At 53.4% G+C, this 18,736-nt stretch overlaps 6 protein-coding genes across 6 annotated transcripts; 2 read left to right on the top strand and 4 right to left on the bottom strand.

Annotated features, from left to right (window-relative positions):
• Positions 1 to 1,114: 1,114 nt before the first annotated feature.
• BDW74DRAFT_144702 (succinate dehydrogenase/fumarate reductase flavoprotein) lies at positions 1,115 to 2,269 on the top strand. Its single transcript, XM_073723084.1, has one exon. It carries the CDS (start codon positions 1,190 to 1,192, stop codon positions 2,075 to 2,077), a length of 888 nt encoding a protein of 295 aa, XP_073588958.1. The 5' UTR covers positions 1,115 to 1,189; the 3' UTR covers positions 2,078 to 2,269.
• Positions 2,270 to 2,678: 409 nt separating this feature from the next.
• BDW74DRAFT_173692 (uncharacterized protein) lies at positions 2,679 to 3,106 on the bottom strand (the record flags this gene model as incomplete). Its single annotated transcript, XM_073727842.1, has 2 exons — positions 2,679 to 2,922; positions 2,970 to 3,106. 2 exons carry the CDS (start codon positions 3,104 to 3,106, stop codon positions 2,679 to 2,681), a joined length of 381 nt encoding a protein of 126 aa, XP_073588957.1.
• Positions 3,107 to 4,216: 1,110 nt separating this feature from the next.
• BDW74DRAFT_144697 (uncharacterized protein) lies at positions 4,217 to 8,481 on the top strand. The gene is made up of 2 exons (XM_073723083.1): positions 4,217 to 7,763; positions 7,829 to 8,481. Exons 1-2 carry the CDS (start codon positions 4,348 to 4,350, stop codon positions 7,836 to 7,838), a joined length of 3,426 nt encoding a protein of 1,141 aa, XP_073588956.1. The 5' UTR covers positions 4,217 to 4,347; the 3' UTR covers positions 7,839 to 8,481.
• Positions 8,482 to 8,526: 45 nt separating this feature from the next.
• On the bottom strand, positions 8,527 to 8,955 carry BDW74DRAFT_144695 (uncharacterized protein). Its single transcript, XM_073723082.1, has one exon. It carries the CDS (start codon positions 8,926 to 8,928, stop codon positions 8,587 to 8,589), a length of 342 nt encoding a protein of 113 aa, XP_073588955.1. The 5' UTR covers positions 8,929 to 8,955; the 3' UTR covers positions 8,527 to 8,586.
• A 1,302-nt stretch (positions 8,956 to 10,257) lies between these two features.
• BDW74DRAFT_144693 (uncharacterized protein) lies at positions 10,258 to 10,650 on the bottom strand. The gene has a single exon (XM_073723081.1). It carries the CDS (start codon positions 10,588 to 10,590, stop codon positions 10,300 to 10,302), a length of 291 nt encoding a protein of 96 aa, XP_073588954.1. The 5' UTR covers positions 10,591 to 10,650; the 3' UTR covers positions 10,258 to 10,299.
• Positions 10,651 to 10,863: 213 nt separating this feature from the next.
• BDW74DRAFT_144691 (acetyl-CoA carboxylase ACC1) lies at positions 10,864 to 18,696 on the bottom strand. The gene is made up of 3 exons (XM_073723080.1): positions 18,001 to 18,696; positions 17,758 to 17,928; positions 10,864 to 17,692 (listed from the first exon to the last, which is right to left on the bottom strand). The coding sequence occupies exons 1-3, from the start codon at positions 18,160 to 18,162 to the stop codon at positions 11,159 to 11,161; spliced, it is 6,867 nt and encodes a 2,288-aa protein (XP_073588953.1). The 5' UTR covers positions 18,163 to 18,696; the 3' UTR covers positions 10,864 to 11,158.
• Between the last annotated feature and the right edge of the window lie 40 nt (positions 18,697 to 18,736).

Here is an 18,736-nt window from a genome sequence, read left to right as displayed (position 1 = left end):
ATTGCTTGGCGATACGGTACTTGTGGTCAGATAGCGGTTGCGGAGCAGCACTGGCGATATTGAGCTTTATGGACCGGGTATCCTTTCAAGGTAATTACTTGGGGGGGAAGCACTATATATTTTGGTACCCAAGCACAGCATTCAGACCTGGTCTCAGTAAAGTCCTCCATCTCAGGAATTGGCCCCTTTACAATTAATCAGTCTTTAGGGACTGTCCTTCTAGAAGGTATATGGTCAGGAGACCACGACCGGTAAAGGTAAGTCCATGATGAGTCGACGTGAGTACTTGATCGGAGATTCCCCGCCATGGCCGGCTGACCAGCCGAACGACCCCAGATAGCCGAGACTGCGGAGTTCGCCATCCCAGATCTTTGCATCCCAGATCATCTCTGCGTGTATAGAGTCATTGATATTTTCCTCAATCTGTCTCGGACTCTCTAACCTTCGCCCAGATTAGGTACATCTAGAGCTCCCCTCCACCATGGTGCCACCTGCACCTCCAGCCCCCGCCTTAGAAGCCGACGTCCTCGTCATCGGCAGCGGTAACGCAGGCTTCTGCTCCGCAATCTCAGCCTCCGAGTCCGGTGCTAAACGCGTGCTTATAATCGACTCGTGCCCGGAGACCTGGGCAGGCGGGAACTCCTACTTCACAGCCGGTGCCTTCAGAACAGTCCACCATGGCCTGAACGATATCCTCCCGATAGTAAACAACGTTGATGAGGACCAATCCTCCAAAATCGACGTTGAGCCATATACCGCTGCGAACTTCTCAGACGACATCGCGCGGATCTGCGTTGGGCGGTCGGATCCCGATCTTGCGAGGACGCTGGTGGCAGACAGCAACGATGCAGTCAAATGGCTTGCAAAGCACGGCGTACGCTTCCAGCTGAGCTTCAACCGCCAGGCCTATGAGATCGACGGCCGCTTCAAGTTCTGGGGTGGGATGTGTCTGAAGACGCAGGGTGGCGGGAAGGGTCTTATTGAGGATGAGCGTGCTGCAGCAGAGATGCTAGGCGTTGAGATCCAGTTCTATACAGCAGCGAAGCGTCTGATTCTTGACCCGGTTACTGGAGGCATCCACTCAGTCATCGTACAAGATACCACCGCCTCCAGCCGAACCGCCGGCGAAGGAGAAATCCTCACTAAATCAGTCATCCTGGCTGCCGGCGGCTTCGAAGCGAACCCCCGCATGCGAGCGCAGTACCTCGGACCGGGCTGGGATTTCGCGCACGTCCGCGGCACACCCTACAACAACGGCTCGTGTCTAGAAATGGCGCTCCGCGACGCCTCCGCAAAGCAAGCGGGGAACTGGTCCGGCTGCCACTCCGTTGCCTGGGACGCGAATGCACCGCCCAATGCAGGCGACAGGGTCATCTCGAACGAGTTTACGAAATCGGGGTACCCGCTTGGCCTCATGCTCAATGTTGAGGGGAAACGGTTTGTGGATGAGGGCGTTGATATGCGGAATTATACGTATGCGGTCTTTGGGAAGGCGATTCTGGCGCAGCCGGGGCATGTTGCGTTTCAGGTTTGGGGGGCTGAGATGGTGCCTTGGTTACGCGGGGAAGAATATCGGGAAGAGATTGTCGAGAGGATTACGGGGGATACGTTGGAGGAGTTGGCTGATAACTGTGCTAAGCGTGGACTGAGAGACCCAGGGCAATTTGTGGATACGATTCGGGAGTATAACGACGCCGTTGCGGCTTTTGGGCAGGAGAATCCAGACCTCAAGTGGGATCCTGCTGTTAAGGACGGCCTCTCTACGCAATCAACCGGGAAGAAGCTGTCTCTGCCAAAATCCAACTGGGCGACGCCGCTGACCCGCGGGCCCTATACTGCCGTCAAGGTGACCTGCGGCGTGACATTCACATTTGGCGGGCTGGCTGTTGACCATGAGACGGCGGGCGTTCTTTCGTCGGCTACGGAGTCCCCCGTGCCTGGTTTATACTGTGCTGGTGAGATGCTGGGAGGGTTGTTCTGGGATAATTACCCTGGTGGCAGTGGGTTGACGTCTGGGGCCGTTTTTGGTCGGAGGGCTGGACGCGCTGCTGCCTTACACGCTGGTGCTCGTGGATAGAGTTCGGTGTCCGGTTCGGTATCTTGATCGTGTTTGGTGGGATTGTATGTCCCACCAAGGCTAGGCTGATGGATTTCTTGTTGGTGGGAACGTAGACCGAAACAACATGGGGATGCCAGGCATCTACATTTCCTTGTCGTCCCCAACCACGGTTGGGTTGTCTGCTGATAGCAGCTCCAACGCGCAGTGAAGTATGACAGCAGGATCAAATACCTGAGACACGCAATGAACTGTTTGGTCCAGCCTCAAACCATGACCAAGCCAATAGTTTTCGGCGTCTCAAAGCGAGAATGTCCTGCTTATTTGTACTATGTAGGCTCCAAACTGACAAATCGGCACTTTCCGACTCTTCGAAGACGGTGGCTCTGAGCCTCTAAGCCTCTAAGCCCTTCATCCCTTGAGCCCTTTGAATCCACAGCTATAGACCTATCACTGTCACATGGGTGGAGTATCAGCAAGTAATTGTGGCATGTGGGGTTCATTAGGCATTGATCAAAAGTAAGCTACTGTCCCTGGAAAGGTGGGTGATGTAGCCAGAACTTCCCCTCGGCCCCTTCTCGCTTCCCTGCATGCCCTCAGAGCTGTCCAGCCTACTACACTCTTACTGCTTCGCAGAATCAACCGCCCCATCCCAAATCCCATTCGCCATCAACCCAGCAACCTCATAAAACTCCTCTTGCCCCAAATCATGCTCCAGCACAATGCGAATGGCGTACGCCGTTGCAACAACCGAGTCCAGCTTGAGATTGCGCTTTTTGATAACTTCAAACATCCAACACAAAAGCTTCTCCATGGGGAATGGACGTTGCACACGGTATACACTGCCCGCGGAGGCCTCGTGCGTGCTGGTTACAACGATGTCGACAGCGGGGGGGGGGGGGGGGCCGAGTACTCGTTGCCTTTGGCTAGGCATATCTCTCCAGTTTCGGGGTCGTTGTACTTTCCGTCCACAATGGGGCGGTTGCTTGCTATGTCCCAGACTGGAGTGTGGATTTCGTCGGGGTGGTCGCGCTGGAAGCTGGACGACATTTTGGAGTTGGTGAGGTATGGTAGTATATCGGTGAGATGGTAGTCTTCTGATGTTGAGGATTTGCATGAGATATCTTTTTGAAAAGCTGATTTCAGGACGATTCCAATGTAAATGAGGCAAGGATCCTAAGCCAGCTTGCTTTCAAAGCCACATCACATGACACTTTCTTTGTTACTTCCTGCAGGATTTGACTGGTAGGCATCCGGATTTTCAGCCTAAGAGAGTAAAGTACGACGATTTTGATTTGGAAAATAGCAGAAAGCTTGACTCGTATTCGTGCAGTTTTGGGCGTGGCCAGTCTGTGGCAAGTAGGTGCCCTTGAGGTCGCAGCGCGCTTTGGGCAGCACGCACTTGGATAGTCCGTGGAGGCCGCCATCGCAGGCCACAATGTACTTGGGCTGAAGCTCCCGGTCGGCCTTTGGCTGGGAGTTCTCCATCAGCGTGGCTACCGCGAGAGAGGCAAGAAAAGCAGTAACGATTGGAGCGCATTTGGCGTTATAGAGAAGGGGTCTCGAGGTGAAGTTATGCGGTATCTCGATCTTGGGTGTCGGTCTATCAGGATAGGTGAAGAGGGAATTTAGCTACTGGCATTCTGTCTGCCGTGTAGACAGCGTTGTAGAACTGGACGTAACACCGCTGGAAGACGCACTTGACCGTTCTGCTTTTCCAACTTATCCCTATCCACGTAATAGATGTCTGATGACCGCGGTGGATGGGTCTTAGCAGGTATCATGACCTGCTCAAGCCGGAATTCGTATGGCTGAAGTCTCCTGACTTCTCCATATTCTGAGCACTGTTGGGTGCTGACTTGCTTCACATCCTAGTAACAGGGATAACATACTAAGAAAGTCCAGACAGGCAACGATCTGATCTTGTGCGGAGTTGGTAGATCCTTGCATCTGATTGCGAATCCAGTGGGTCCCAGATGCACTGAGTCAGCACATCAAAGTGGTTGCCTGCCACGTGACTTGTCAGATCTGTGGCTTGGCGATGAGGCTTTGCTACACTCGCCACTCCTTATTGGTTAGGCAGCACAATTCCCTCCCATGGCCATATTCTTATTCGAACCTGCTCCTCTTCTGCAGCCTGCTCCTGATTTCCTCATCTATCGCCGCTGTGCTGCTCGTGCTTCACCCCTCTCGCTTTTACAAGCTCGCTCAGCAACAGCGCTCGCCTCTGAAATGTTCTGAGACCAGCCCCCGCCCCCGCATCCGCTCGAGTCGTCTCCGGTCTCGCCAAGATGTCCGTCCTCCCGCACCACGGAGGCTCATTCCTCCAGCGCCGCCTCACGAAGCTGTACACCGATACCAAGGCATCCTGTGAGAGCGTCACTACTGCCTCCAATGCCGTCGACAATCCCGAGCTCATTGCCGTCCACCGCGAATTCAAGACGCAGCGAGATAGACTCCTGGCATGGGGTTTGAACTGGAGCGATGCGAACGCCGCTCAGCCGAACGATATCGACGAGTCGCTGATTAAGGCTGGGATCGACGATGTGGTGGAAAGTGTCATGTCAACAATCCAGGATAAACTTAGCGAGGCGGAACGACTACAGAACAAGGGCGCTTCTGATTTACCTCCGAAAGGAGGTAAAGCGGATTCCCCTGCGGGAGATGCCCTCGGCGGGTTTTCAAACAAAACAACCTGGACCCGGGAGGAGATTGATCGTTCCAAAACACTTCTGACCGAGTTGACGGGATATATCGACGTTCTTTACGACGTTTCTGGTTCTCGCCGCAACATGACCGCCAGCGCACATCCTTTAGGTCGTACCCGGTCTTATCCTTCTCCTCAGGTCGGCAGTCCTGGCGGCGATACCGGACGCGAGAAGTCTCGAGATTTCAAGGCGTATCACGGTGCGTCTTTTGATAGCGCTCGGAAGCATCAGAGTCCTCAGTCCTCGATGTCGAAAGAAGCTCTGGGATATTCTTCTTTTTCGAATCTTCATGACTTCACTCAGTCGCCCGTCTTTGAACAGCCCAAGCTAGAAAAAGCCTTTCATAAAGCTGCTTCTGTCGAAACAAAGAGCTATCTGATTGACCGCTCGGCGCTGCAGCTTACTGGTGCATCCCACGACAATAACCCGCCCCCGTATGAGATGGTCGCAGCTTCCACCAACTCTCGAGTTCTCGGCCGCATGAAGACATCGGCTCTACCTTTCCGTCACAAAATCACGGAATCTACCGTCAGCATCCTCGTTGAATACACTCCAATGGTGGTAGATTCGTCTGCTAATCCCCCTTCTCCTGAAGACGCACGGTTGGAGAACGTGCACCAGACTCTTGATCAGCTGGTACAGAATGCGCGGGTCTCTCATCTCGCACTATTGAACTTTCTTGGGTACTATATCGACCTCCCCAATGCCCGCTACGCTTTTGTTTATCAAATGCCTGTCGACTATTTCCCGTTCCTACAGAACCCTACCGATCTTCTAAATGATCTCAAGCCTAAGCCCTTGGTTTCGCTTCTCCAAATGGGAGAGGATTATCCCGTGCCAAGCTTGGAGACTAGGTTCCGTCTGGCGTATGACCTCCTCATGGCTGTTCTGCAGCTCAGAAGCCAGAACCTTGTCCATGGAAATATCAACAGCAGCAATGTTCTCATCTTCCCCGGCTTGAACTCAAATCAGAATGAAGTTGGGCTCACCGAAAACCTCCGCCGCCCTTACCTTACATCCTTCGCTCAATTTTCGGGAAATAACCCGACTCCCGAACCACTTTCTTCGAACATGTATCGCCACCCCGACGACAAGAGAATGGTCAAGGATGATGCAGCTTGGTCCTATGACCTGTACTCTCTCGGATTAGTCCTGATGGAAATCGGTCTTTGGACACCCATCAGCCGCCTTTGGAAGCTGAAATACGACAATTCCATGTTCAAGCAGAGGGTGGAGAGTATGTATTTGAAGAAACTGGGTCCCAAGTGCGGTAGTGCATATATTCACGTGGTTCAACTATGTCTTGATGCTCCAAACTTCCACCTCTCAACGCAGCCTTTTGACGATTTCAACTTGAGAATACCCCAGACGTTCCATTATCCGGTTCTGGATCTCTCGGCACCCGAGGGCACTTTTTCGTTCTCGATGAATTTTATCTACACCCTGTGCAAAATAGCTTGGTCTTGCTGCAGGATTGACATCTTCTCCGCTCCAGCCGCTGAAGAGCTGGACGATTGTCTCCCCTTAGCGCTTGTACCTGGCTCTGAAGTAGACGCCGCAAAGCAAGTTACACGAGAATACGAGGGCCCTCAGCAGGTAACTCGATTCCCGCAGGCATTGGCTGCGGCTCCAGCCCCTGAGATGAAGTTGATGAAGGTTGGCCTGGAGGAAAGGAGGCCGAAGAAGAGGACATTCAAGAAGCTCACGACCGTCGAGATCCCTCAGCACCACCTGGACGAGTGGAACTTCAAAATGCTGCCAAAGCTGAGAAAACTGCTGCAGAAGATTCTGAAGGACTCGTCAGAGTCTTGCGGTGTTACTCTCATGATGGCAGGCGACGGTTTGGAAAACGCAAGAACCACAATCTTCGTGACTTGCGCGAGTGTCAAAAAGGTCAGAGCAGGGTTAAAGAGGTACTTTCCTCTCGAAGACAAAGAGGATTGGGATCTGGTGGTGCTCCGCGGAGACATTGAGCGCTCAAAAGTCCCGCGAAAAAAGCGTCGTCGACCTGCGAGGACTGGTCCTCAAAGCACCCTTGAAGCCCCTCCTCCGCCACAGGACCCAAATCCCTGCTTTCAGCCAAGGCCTCTTTGTGGTGCATCTATGGGCGCCTTTGTGAACGAGGAACATTTCCCTCCAGTGTCTTACGGAGGCGCAATCTTAGTTGATGGCGTTCCCTATGGTATGACAGTTCATCATATGCTTGAGGCTCCGAGCGACCAAGAGGATTCGGAGGACTTGCATGAGGCTCTGGAAGAAATGCCTCTCCGCTCGGCTGGAAACTGGTCTCGCGACATGACCGCTCAAAGTGCGCAGCCCATGTACGCATGGGGTGACGATGTATCCTCTCAGCACAGTCTCGAATTTGAGGTTTCAGATGACGAGGATGGCGATGACTACTACGATGATTTTGCTCTGTCTGAAGGATATTCATCGGACGAGGGCGAGGACGACTTTGGCTACGATGATGATGATGACAGAGCGTCAATCGGTGACACGGCTGGCATCGAACCTGAAGAAGAGCCCCCGATTTGGGTGACCCAACCTGCTATCGATGATGTTCGTGAAGATTTCTTTCCATGTCCTGACGACAGAGATGACGAGCACCTCGCTTCCCACACTTTCGGATGTGTTCACGCTTCTTCGGGTGTTAGACGTTGGACGCGACAGGGCATCAAACATGAAATTGACTGGGCTTTGATCAAAATCGATGAGCAACGCCTTGACCCGAGAAATATTGTCTACGACAAGCCATCCGCGTCTTCCCTTGCGCAAGTAAGGCGGCGGCCGGGTGAGCCAATGCCTCCGCTGCAACGCAACCCCATCCTCCTGAACGGCATAGCGCCGTTCGAGGAACTCGGTGGACTCAATGTCCACTGCTGCGGTCGGACTAGCGGATTGCAGAAAGGACAGATCTCAAAGGCATTGACTATGGTGAAACTCCATGGCCGGCATACCTTCTCCACGAGCTTCGGAGTGGACGGGAATTTTGGAGGTGAGTGAGTGCAACTCAATGCCAATCCACTCTTTCTTATCATTCTTCATGTACTGACCTTACTTTCAGTTCCCGGTGACTCTGGCGCTTGGGTCTTTGAAAAGTCGACTGGCCGTGTTTGTGGAGCTGTCCTCGCATGGTCCGAAACACTCCGAATCGCTTACATTGCCCCAATGGAGATCTTGCTGGAAGACATTGCCCGCACGCTCCATGCCACAAATGTCACACTTCCTGGCCATCCCAACGAGTCTGTTGCCTATCCTATCCCCGCTAGATATCTCGGTCCACCCCCATTGCCGGATCAACTTCACGTTAATTTCAACCAACAAATGAATCTGAACGATCAAAACGTTGGCGCTGTCAACACCAGTCGTGGACTCGAAAACCCATACCCTCACAACCTACCTCCTATTCTCACCCCAGGGCCGGGCCGCAATCTGGAGAGACAGCTTGCTTAGGCGCCCCGTTTCGCAGCATGTCTTGCAGCATTTCTTTTCCGCACCGCTTTCTTGACTGTGCTTTCTTGTTTGGGTACCACACTTCTTTTCTCATGCATATACCCCATTTACTCCATCACTTTGTCGCTGGCTGCGTCTTTCTACCCCAACATGATCGCCTCCCTCACGACCCATTTGCTTTCGAAATAATACCCCCTATGTAGCTTGAAATGACAGAACAACAATGAGAATCAATTCCGTTGAAAATCGGACGCTTAAAACAAATCACAATCACGTAGATACCCGAAACTATAGGTACAAGAAAAATGGGATGGCCTACGCACACATTACCCGCCCCGGTCTCCATAAGTCAACTCAGCAAGTAACAGCTCACCTCTCAATCCTAATCTGCCCAAACTCATCACAAACCACACGCTCACTCACATGGCAAAGGTATCCACCGCTCGTCGAAGAAGTAATGTCAAACCCACTCTCACCCCGCCAAACCCCCTCCATCTTCTTCCGAAACTCACTCTTCTTCTTCCCATCACGGATTCGCAACTTCTCAAAGAACACATACGACGCATAGAAGATCTGACTCCTCCGCCTCTCACGCAGTCCAGACTTCAACAAGAACGAATTCAATGCCGTTCCCTGCAGCGTTCCACCCATGTTGCCTCCGCGGTCGGGAAGCGACTTGGTGATCTCGCAGCAGAATGCGGCGCGTGTCATGAGCGGGTCCCTAAGCACGGCGCGGATCTTCTTGCGGATTTCGTCGCAGTTGTCGTAGACTCGTACGGAGGTTTCTTCGCCGAGTAAGGATATAGAATTGACGTCGTATCTGCGGGCGAAGGCTTCCTCTTTCTCTTTCTTGCTCATTGTAGCCGAGGAGGTTGAGGTCTTGGTCTTCTTCGCCGCCGGCCCGTTACCATCACCACCCTGCTCCTTCGCAGCCTTCCTCTCCTCAGCCTTCTTCCTCGCCGCCTCCTTCCTAGCCTTCTCCCTCTCCTTCTTATCAAGCCCCAGAACCTCCCTCCTCATAAAGAACCGATGCGCATTCGAGAAGCACCACGACCCATCACCCTTCCACATCCCGCTCTGCTTCATGAACTCGTAGTACGAGCGAGGTGAGACGCCGATGGCGTCCTGGAACGCGCCGACTTTCATCTTTTTGTCTGTGTCTACGAATTTTCGGATCTTGGCGCGGATTTGCTGGCAGGTCCATTTTGGGGTACTGTAGCGCGGGCCGTCGGAATCGGAGTTATCATCTAGCTCGGATGAGGATTCGGGGTCGGAGGGAGGCTTGGTGGTAAGCTTTTTGGTGGCTGTTTTGGAGTTGGAGTTAGAATTGGCGTTGGCGTTCTCTTTATCATGGAGATGATGTCGCAGGTGTCGGGCATTTCTGTGGGTGCTTTGCGCTTTTTGGTAGCTGACGCAGCACATCCTCAGAAGCGTCGATGTTTTGATTCTGTTTGGCTTTGGCAAGATACATTTGTGCCGGCGTAGGCGCGAGGCCATTGGGAGTCATCTCTGCCGCCTGAAGTACAGCGGGCGATGTCATGGTGAATGGTTTAGCAGTAGCTTTGGGACAACGGTGGAGAAGGGGATTAGAGTAAAGAATTTGACGACTAAAGTTAGCGCGACAAACGAAAGACTTAAAGTAATCCTCGATATAACGAACTTTCGTTATAGCGAGGACCCGATTGATAGGTATACTCCCTATAACGTGCATGGGCCATGAGGTGGTATCATAATCCTTATCTTATCGTTATCGGTAAGTAAACAACGCGTCGACGCGAATCTAGACTGGTCATCTGACCTGTCATATAGTATGGGGTACGGGGTTCTTTCTCCATAGTAGGGCTTGAACTTTCAGGGAGTTAAAGTTGGTCATGTTCTAGTTGAAAGTAGTGACGTCTAGTTATCTGTGAGTCCTGGTCTCCTGGAAGTTTTTATCACCCCTACTTCTCGCCGAAGGATAAGAATCATCGCTGAACGCTCGAATTTTCCGAATGAGATTCTCTCTCACGGGCTCTGAATAGGAGTACAGCCGCCTAGCAACTGTTATTAGCTAGATCGACATGCACTGAGGCAAAGGGGTTTTCACAATTCAGATACCGCTCGACGAGCAGCATAGACATCATGCGGAAAGTTCTTGCTGACCGTTTCCCCCGAGAAATCCTGCGTTTCCATATTGATAACAATGTGAATTTTCATATTCGCTTCAGGTCTATCGGTAGGCGGTTGGTAATGGACAAAATGGCGGGCTGGGTCTGTCGCCGCTTCAAAAGGGCATTTGGTGAAGTAGGAATCAACAAACTCCGTTAGGTTATGATAGTCCATGTCGTTCTCTGGGACTCGGAGGATCACTCCTTTTGCTGGTTCTTTGCTCATGGTTGTAATGATGTCGTCAATGGTGCTGCGTAAAGGGAAGAGGATAGATTGGCTTCAAAATCGCGTCAGAATGATGATGTTTCTTGTATCTTCGAAGCCTAGAAAAGCTGATCAATTCACTTAAAAACCGAGCTATATGGCTACTTGTGTATAGGTATGTACGACGTTTCTAGCGGGGTAGTAGTATGCCCAAGCAAATGACCCGGCAGCGGGTAGCACCTCCCCTGATCGCTGCCAGAATTACTCCTACAAGAGATAGTTACTGAGAATCACTTTGAGATTAAAATCATCGATTCAAAGGAAATAAGCTAAATAACAGACTCGCAACAGTATATATGCAAAAACCAAACCAGACCATAACATATGCCTCTAACCCAGTAAAGCCGAATAATAAGGAAAACGTGCCACCGACAATCAATCGATCAATCACCAGCCATATCAAATCAGAGTTTGAAAGATAGGAAGGATAAGAAAGGAAAACGCGTCGAAACAAGAAAACGACGCGACAAGTCAATGTTTAGAGTAGCAGAGCTTGTTTTTCTATGACAAGACAGTTTTTGAAACCAATCTAGTTGCCCCCGAGAGACTTGAGGATGGCCTCCTTCTCCTCAACAGGAAGGAAGCTGAGAGCCTGCTGGATGCCCTTCAGGCCGCTGTCGCGGTTGCTGAAGAGAATCTCGGAGATCTGAGCGGCGACGGCCTGAGACTTGAGAGCCTCGATCTTCTCCTGGACGAGCTCCTTGTTCTCCTCGTACCAGGTGGCGACGCGGCGGTCGTCGTTCTCAACCTCGGACTCAAGGAAGGGAGTCCAGGAATGCAGGGTGCGGAGGTGAGTGGTGCGGGGAGAGTCGCTGGTGGCAGGCGAGGCCCCCTGGGCGACGGCTCCGCTGCCTTCACCCTGGACAGGGGCGGGGGCGGCTCGGAGCATGCGCTTGACGATGTACTCCTCGCTGATGCGGCGGCGCACACGCCAGTAGAAGAAGCGACGGGCGTTCTTCCAGGTCAAGGCCTGGCGGATGGTGCCCTTGGCTTGCATACGGCCGGCGCGATCGTGGAGATCAGCGAACTGCAGAGCAATCTGCATGTAGACAGGAAGGAGCTGCTCCTCGCGGGCAGCCATCTTGTCCTTGATCTCGGAAAGCTTCTCCTTGCTGAGGTCCTTGTCCTGGAGAGCGCGGCGAAGCTCGCCGTAAGTGGGATCCAGACGAGCCATGGTCTCCAGCTGCTTCTCACGGCGGAACTTGATGTTGACAATACCCTCCGGCTCCAAAACACCACCACGAGCCTCCTCGTCGGCGTACATCTCCATCTGGTCAGGGTTGATGGTGGGGTCGACGACGACCCATGATCCACCCCGAAGCTCACCGAAGGGAGGAATGTAGACGAAGATGGGCTGCTCGTACTTGACGAGAGCATCGACGATGTAAGAACCGTACTTGAGGACCTCGTTGTACATGTCACGCTGTCCACCAGAGAAACCACGCCAGTTGGCCAGAATCATGACGGGAAGCTGCTCACCGTTGTTGAAATCACGGAGGGCCTGGGCAGTCTTGAAGGACGAGTTGGGGTACCAGACACCACCAGCTTCCTGGGTGATCATTTCCATGGAGTCGGGGTTAGCCGGGTCAGCAGGGGTGACGTTCTCGACAGAGCGAGTCTCGACAGCAATGACACCCATGGGAATACCACCAAGTCTAGCACGACCAACAACAACAGTGCGGGCCCAGCCACCAAGAGCCTCCTCGAAAGAGCCGGCATCGAAGAGACCAGGGAGGAAGCCCTCCTCGTCCTCTTTACCGTTGATGAGCCAGCGGACATCGTAGGCCTGCTTGGCAGGAGGGTAGTAAGCGACATCACGATCCCAGTTGTCGGAGAATGGCCGGATGGGAGGAAGAGCGCCCTTCTTTTCGGGAACAAAGGAGAGCCAGTCGACGATCTTCTCAACACCGTCAAAGTCGTTGGCAGCGGTCATGTGGGAGACACCGTTCTTGTACATGATCTGGGTACCACCAAGCTGCAGGTTGGAAGTGTAGACCTCGCGACCGAGCAGCTTGTTGATGGCAGGAGCGCCGGTAAGAATGATGGGCTGGCCCTCGACCTGGATAGCTCTCTGTCCGAGACGGACAAGGTAGGCACCGATACCGACGGAACGGCAGGTGACGAGGGTGATGGTGAAGATGTCTTCGTAAGCACGGGAAGTGGCACCGGCAATGAGACCAGAGCCCTTCAGACACTCAACACCGAGACCATCCTTGGCACCAATGATGGTGGTAATCTTGTGACGCTCCTCACCCTCATCGTGGATTAGCTCAGTAATAACCTCCTTCTTCTTGCTGGCATCGAACTTCTCCTTAACCTCAGGGGTGAGGTAGAGGTACTTGAAGCCAGCCTCGGGCTTAGCAGGGTCGTTCCATGCAACGGAGAAGTAGGGGATGAGCTCATCGGCCATACCGATACGAGCACCAGAGTTGGCGGAGAGGTAGATACGGGGAATGCCGAGCTCACGAGCCAATTCGGTACACTTGTGGAAGAACTTGTCTTCCAAGGGACCGAACGAACCGATCTGGAAGGTAATGTCGTTGGCGACAATGATGAAGCGTCTGCCCTCGGGGTACTCCGGAGTACGAGCAGTGACAATCCAACCAACCATACCGTGAGTGTTGGTACCAGGGCCACGAGAGATCTCGACCAAGTTGTCGCTGTCATCAAGAACAAGCTCGCTGTACTCCATGCACTCGCCAAGAGGAGGGCGACGCTCGACCAAGCTGGGGCTCTTCTCAATGGCCTTGGTCCACGAGTTCTGGAAAGCCTCACGGAAGAGCTCAGGGAAATCGTAGACGTACTGGGTGCCCATAACGTGAGCCTTGTAGCGCTTAGGCTGCAGCCACTCCTTGGTAGGGTAAGGAGTAGAAACAGCGCGCAGATGGTTGGAGCCAAGCTTGTTGGTGCCACCGATGCTGTGAAGGAGCCACTCGCCCTTCTCAGACTTCTTCTCAATGTACAACTCAACCTGGATAATGTATCCGACGGTGTTGCTGATGATCACACGCAGAGGGTAGGGCATGCCGGTGGCAGGGTCAGTGCAAAGGATGCGAATCTCAGCACCAGTGACACGGAGTCGCCACAGCCGAAGGCCGAAGCGGTCCAAGAAGCCAGCAAGAGCCTCTTCCACATCCTTAGGCTGCAGGTTGAACACAGGGGAAAAGTTGATGAAGATGTGGTTAAGGTCAGAGTTGTTGTTACCAATGACCTCAAGAGCATCAAGAATGTCGTTCATCAAGCGGTCAGCCTCGGAAGTAAGGTACTCCGCGGTGGGGATATCGTCACGGAGACGGCCGGGACGGACGACAGCACGAACAAAGTATCTCTTGTCCAAAGCCTTATCATTCTCAGGTCCCTTTCCGATCGCCTCGTAGACGTGGATGTTTCTGTTTTCGGTGAAGACAGGCTTGATCTTGAACTTGGAGAGACGGTTGAGTTCAAGCTGGAAGGCAAGGGCGGGCTCGCTGTGACGGATACTCTCATCCTCCTCGTAAGCGGGACCTCGGAAGGTGTAGTAGCTGGGGTAGACACCGTCTTTGCCACAGATGAACGTCACACGACGAATGCGGCGAGCGAGGAACTCCTCCTTGAAGCCAGAGACGACCTTGCTGATTTGAGCAACAATGTGAGCATCATCAAGGTTTTCAATGTCACGGATGGCGACGTTGAGAACGCCGCTGAGCTCGGTGGACTCGCTCTCAGCACGAGGAGCGGGGCGGCGCTTGCCCTCAAGGGAGGCGATAAGGCCGTGATCGCTGGCCTTCTTAGCTCCAGCCTTGGGGAACACTTCCAGAGCCCTGGCGAGATACTCTTCCGCATCCTCGAGGTACTGAACAGGAAGAATGACACCCTTTCTGGAAGTAGCATCGGGGCTGTCGTTCAGGAGGTTGGACATATCGCTGATCGAAGAAATGCGCTTGAAGGGGTTTGACTCCGTGGTAGGGGTGCTGGGCGTGGAGGGGTGGGTGACAGAGGCCATGGAGCCAAATTCAGGCTGACCGAGCTTGCCCATGGTGAAGTCCCAGGAGAGGAAAGCGGGCTCGCCCTGGTGGTGGTACTGCATGCCCTGGATCGAGTAGGCACGGTAGGCGCGGCGCACGTAGACCTCGAGAGCGGCCAAAGTGACCCACGCATCCTTGTGAACGAAGAATCGGGGAAGGACGTCGAACACAGTGTACTTGGAGTCGACAACCTCCTTGAGGGCACCGAGATCGGGCTCACGGTGGGCCCAGCCAGTCTCGCCGTACTGGGACTCCGCAACAGAGGAACGCAGAATGAGCTCCATCTGAGAAAGACGCTCCTCAAGAGACGGCAGAGCGCACTGGATGAGGACCTCACGAGCCTTCAGGGTGACCTTGGCAGCAGCGCGCGACTCAATTTCAGTTAACTTCTTCAAAACCGACTTGAAGTACTGGCCAACATTAGCCATGTCAGGCTGGTTGGGGCGGTAGATAGCCAGGATGGCGAGAATGAGGTCGTTCTTGGCGCCAATACGGCTGTGAGACAGTGCCATCTGTACAACAGTGGCAACATCATCCTTGTGCTCCTCACGAAGGGCAAGGATACCATCCTCATAGCGGGCCTTGCTGCCAGAGAAAAGCTTCTCAACAGCGACGTACTGCTCCAAAAGGCCAACAAACACGTTGTACTCGTGTCCCTTCAAGCCGTCAAGGTAGTTGTTGATGACCTGGACCAGAGGAAGAAGAGTGGTCTTCAGGATCTCGGCATCGGCAGGGTTGACATTCTCCTCGATGAAACGGACCATGGTCTTCTGCAACTGCCTGGCGGGGAACTCAGACTTGCGTGACCTGGCGCGGTCGACGATGTTCTGAAGCTGAGCGTCAAGCTTCTGCGGCATGCGGGAGTGAAGGGCAGAAGACTGGGCGTTCCACTCGCTGTAAGGCAGCTCGGGATCGCGGAGAACCTCAATGAGCTCCTTGAGAGTAGAGTTCATGATAACCTGGTTGTCGTAACCCTTCAAGATGTTCTCCAGAATGCTGTGCAGAAGGAAGAAACGCTGAGCAGGCTTGTTACCAACGACCTGAGGGGGGCCAATGGGTGGAAGCTGCTCGGTGAAAGGCTGAGCGTGCTTGACGCGAGATGGGTCATCAAGGGCAAGAATACCAAGAATATCACCAGCTTCAAGAGTGGCTCCAGGCTGCTTGATGAGCTGCACAATGCCATCTTCTTGGGCAATCAGAGGCATGTACATCTTCATGACTTCGACTTCAGCGAACGCCTGGCCAGCGCGGACATGCTCGCCGTTCTCGACAGTGAACTTGACGAGCTTTCCGGGAGAGGGAGTACGGAGCTGAGTAGGGTCGTTCTCCTGCTCGAGCAGGCAGGTCTTGCCGTCGACGCTGAGACGGGTGGCGGCAGCCTCCTCCTTCCAGTAGACGTTGTGGCTGCGACCGTTCAGAAGGACCAGGAGACCACCATCAGCCAGGGCACGGACGCCAACAGAGCACTTGGAGCCGTTAATGAAGAGGTGGTAGCTGTCAAGGCCAGCGCGGGTAGCAGTAAACTTGTAACGCTTACCCTCGTAGATAAAGTCGACGGGGAAAACAGTTTTGAGGACATCCTTAGAGGGAACCTGACCCTTCGAGATGCCGGTGCGGTATTCCTCAAGGCGCGCCTCGCTGGCCTGGTGAGCCTTGGTGACAGCACCGCAGAGAACGGCAATGGTGGTATCAGGGCGCTCGGCAGTCAGCTTGTTGGAAATCAGCTGATCCAACCAACCAGTGGTGATCTTGTTTTCCTCGAAGGCTGGCGTCTCCAGAAGCTTGATCAGATACTCAATGGTGGTTCGGAAATCACCACGAATGCTCAATTCCTTCAGGGCAATAACCATGTGCTTCCGCGAGGCAGATCGGTTCTCTCCGTAGGCGAAGATGTGACCGAATTGACTGTCGGAGAAACTGTGAATACCACCAGACGTACCGACGGAAAAGTAACCCCAAACGTTTGAGGAACTTCGGAAGTTCAGCTCGTGCATGGTACCGCTGGAAGGCTTGAAACCCTCACCGGGGTCCTCGGACGTGATACGGCAAGCAGTGGTGTGTCCCTTGGGCTGAGGGCGGCGCTGGGTCTTGTAGCTCTCCTCGTTGGAGAAGTCGAAGTCAATCTCGGCCGAGGTGTTGGGGTCGACACCGTAGAGCAGACGTATGTCGCGAATGCGGTGCAGAGGAATACCCATGGCAATCTGGAGCTGGGCAGCGGGCAAGTTGACACCAGTAACCATCTCAGTGGTAGGATGCTCGACCTGCAGACGGGGGTTGAGCTCCAGGAAGTAGAACTTGTCATCGGCATGAGAGTACAAGTATTCGACCGTACCAGCCGAAACGTAACCGACGAGCCTACCCAGGCTCACAGCGGCACGCTCCATAGCCTGGAAGGTAGTGGGGTTGGCAATGGTCGCGGGCGCCTCCTCAATGATCTTCTGGTGTCGTCGTTGCACCGAACAGTCACGACCGAAGAGGGAGATATTGTTACCGTACTGGTCAGCCAGCAACTGCACTTCCAAGTGGCGGGCGTTGCCGGCAAGCTTCATGATGAAGATCGGTGACCCGGGAATCTCGTTTGCCGCGGCCTTGTACAGGTTGACGAAGTCCTCCTCTTTCTCAACCTTACGGATACCCTTACCACCACCACCCTCGGAAGCCTTAACCATGACGGGGAAACCAATCTCCTTGGCCTTCTCAAGACCCTCTTCTGGTGAGAATGTGCATCCCTTGTTGTAGACCTCGTCCTTCACGGTAACAATGCCGTTGTTATCGACCTCCACCTCATCCACACCGGTACCAGACCACGGAATACAAGGCACCTCAGCGTGCTGTGCAACGATTGTGGAAGAAATCTTATCACCAAGAGAGCGCATCGCAGAGGCGGGAGGACCAATGAAGATGATCTTCTTGGGAGAAGCAGCGAGCGATTCTGGTAACCGGGGGTTCTCAGAGGCGTGACCCCAACCGGCCCAGACGGCGTGGACGTCCATTCGTTCAGCCACATCCACAATCAACTCGACGTTGGCGTAGTTGTTGTTATTCGTACCACCGGGAACCTGCAAAGCCACTTAGCCAATTGCCCTGATTGACCCTCTGAACTGTTCGAAAAGCCGTCCCATACCTCAACGTATTGATCAGCCATACGAATGTAATCAGCGTTTGCCGCCAAATCTTCTGGCGTTGCCATCACTGTGAATTGAATGGCACGCTCGTTGCCAAAAGTCTCGTAGGCCCATTTTCGGACGGATCGAATCTCCTTGACGGCCGCGATACCGTTGTTGGCGATAAGGACCTAGAGAAAAACATCCCGGTCAGTCTCAGTTCGAACGCAGTCATTTCTACGACTCGCGCGGGGGAAACCCACCGAAGTAATGACGGAGTGACCTTCATGGTTAGCAACAAAGTCCTTAACGCTGCTCGGAGGAGCAGCGTCCAGGTGGTTGCCACCGATGAAATGTGAGGGGAGGTTGTATTTGGCGGCGCGAGAGCCTCCGTGGCCGTTTGTTGTTCCGTCTGGGACGCCCATTATTGCAGTAATTGTTTGAGTATTATGTATTAAACGCTTCCCATGCGATATATACTAGGCGCTGGTCGAAAAAGAAGTCCGAGGGGAAAGTAAGAAAGTCGGCGGAAACAGCCCGAAAAGTCCTGGGAAGAGGGGAGGAAGTGGGCTTTCGTTCAATTCGTGAAACGACAGGGGTGTAAGATAAGCCCGGGTTAGAAAATCGAAGAGAGAAGTGCCAGGAGAAATCAATTCGTGCCGGAAGGAGGATGCGAGAAGAAGAGCTGGGCTGACAGAAGCAACGTTAACCTGAAGAGTCCCAGAAAAATCGAAAGCTACCTCGCCTCAGTCGCAAGCGGCGGTACGGCGGGCCAGGAACGGAAAGACTTAAGGTCTACTTACCACCACCGGATAAAGGGAGTCAAGAAGAAGGATGAGGTTCAAGAGGATAAGAGGAGAAAAGGAATTCTATCTTCTTTTCTTTTATCCCTCGAGAAGGAGGATTATGGTACAGAGTCAAGGCAGAAGAAGAAAAAGACCGAAGCTCAGGAACGTATTCTGGATACGGTGCAGTAAAATAATAATGGATCATCCGGAG

The sequence above is a fragment of the Aspergillus multicolor genome, assembly GCF_047715735.1.
Source record: "Aspergillus multicolor strain CBS 133.54 unplaced genomic scaffold BDW74scaffold_2, whole genome shotgun sequence".
Classification (NCBI taxonomy): Eukaryota; Fungi; Ascomycota; class Eurotiomycetes; order Eurotiales; family Aspergillaceae; genus Aspergillus; species Aspergillus multicolor.
The sequence above is the reverse complement of the archived record's forward strand: the minus strand, read 5'-3'. Positions and strand labels throughout refer to the sequence as shown.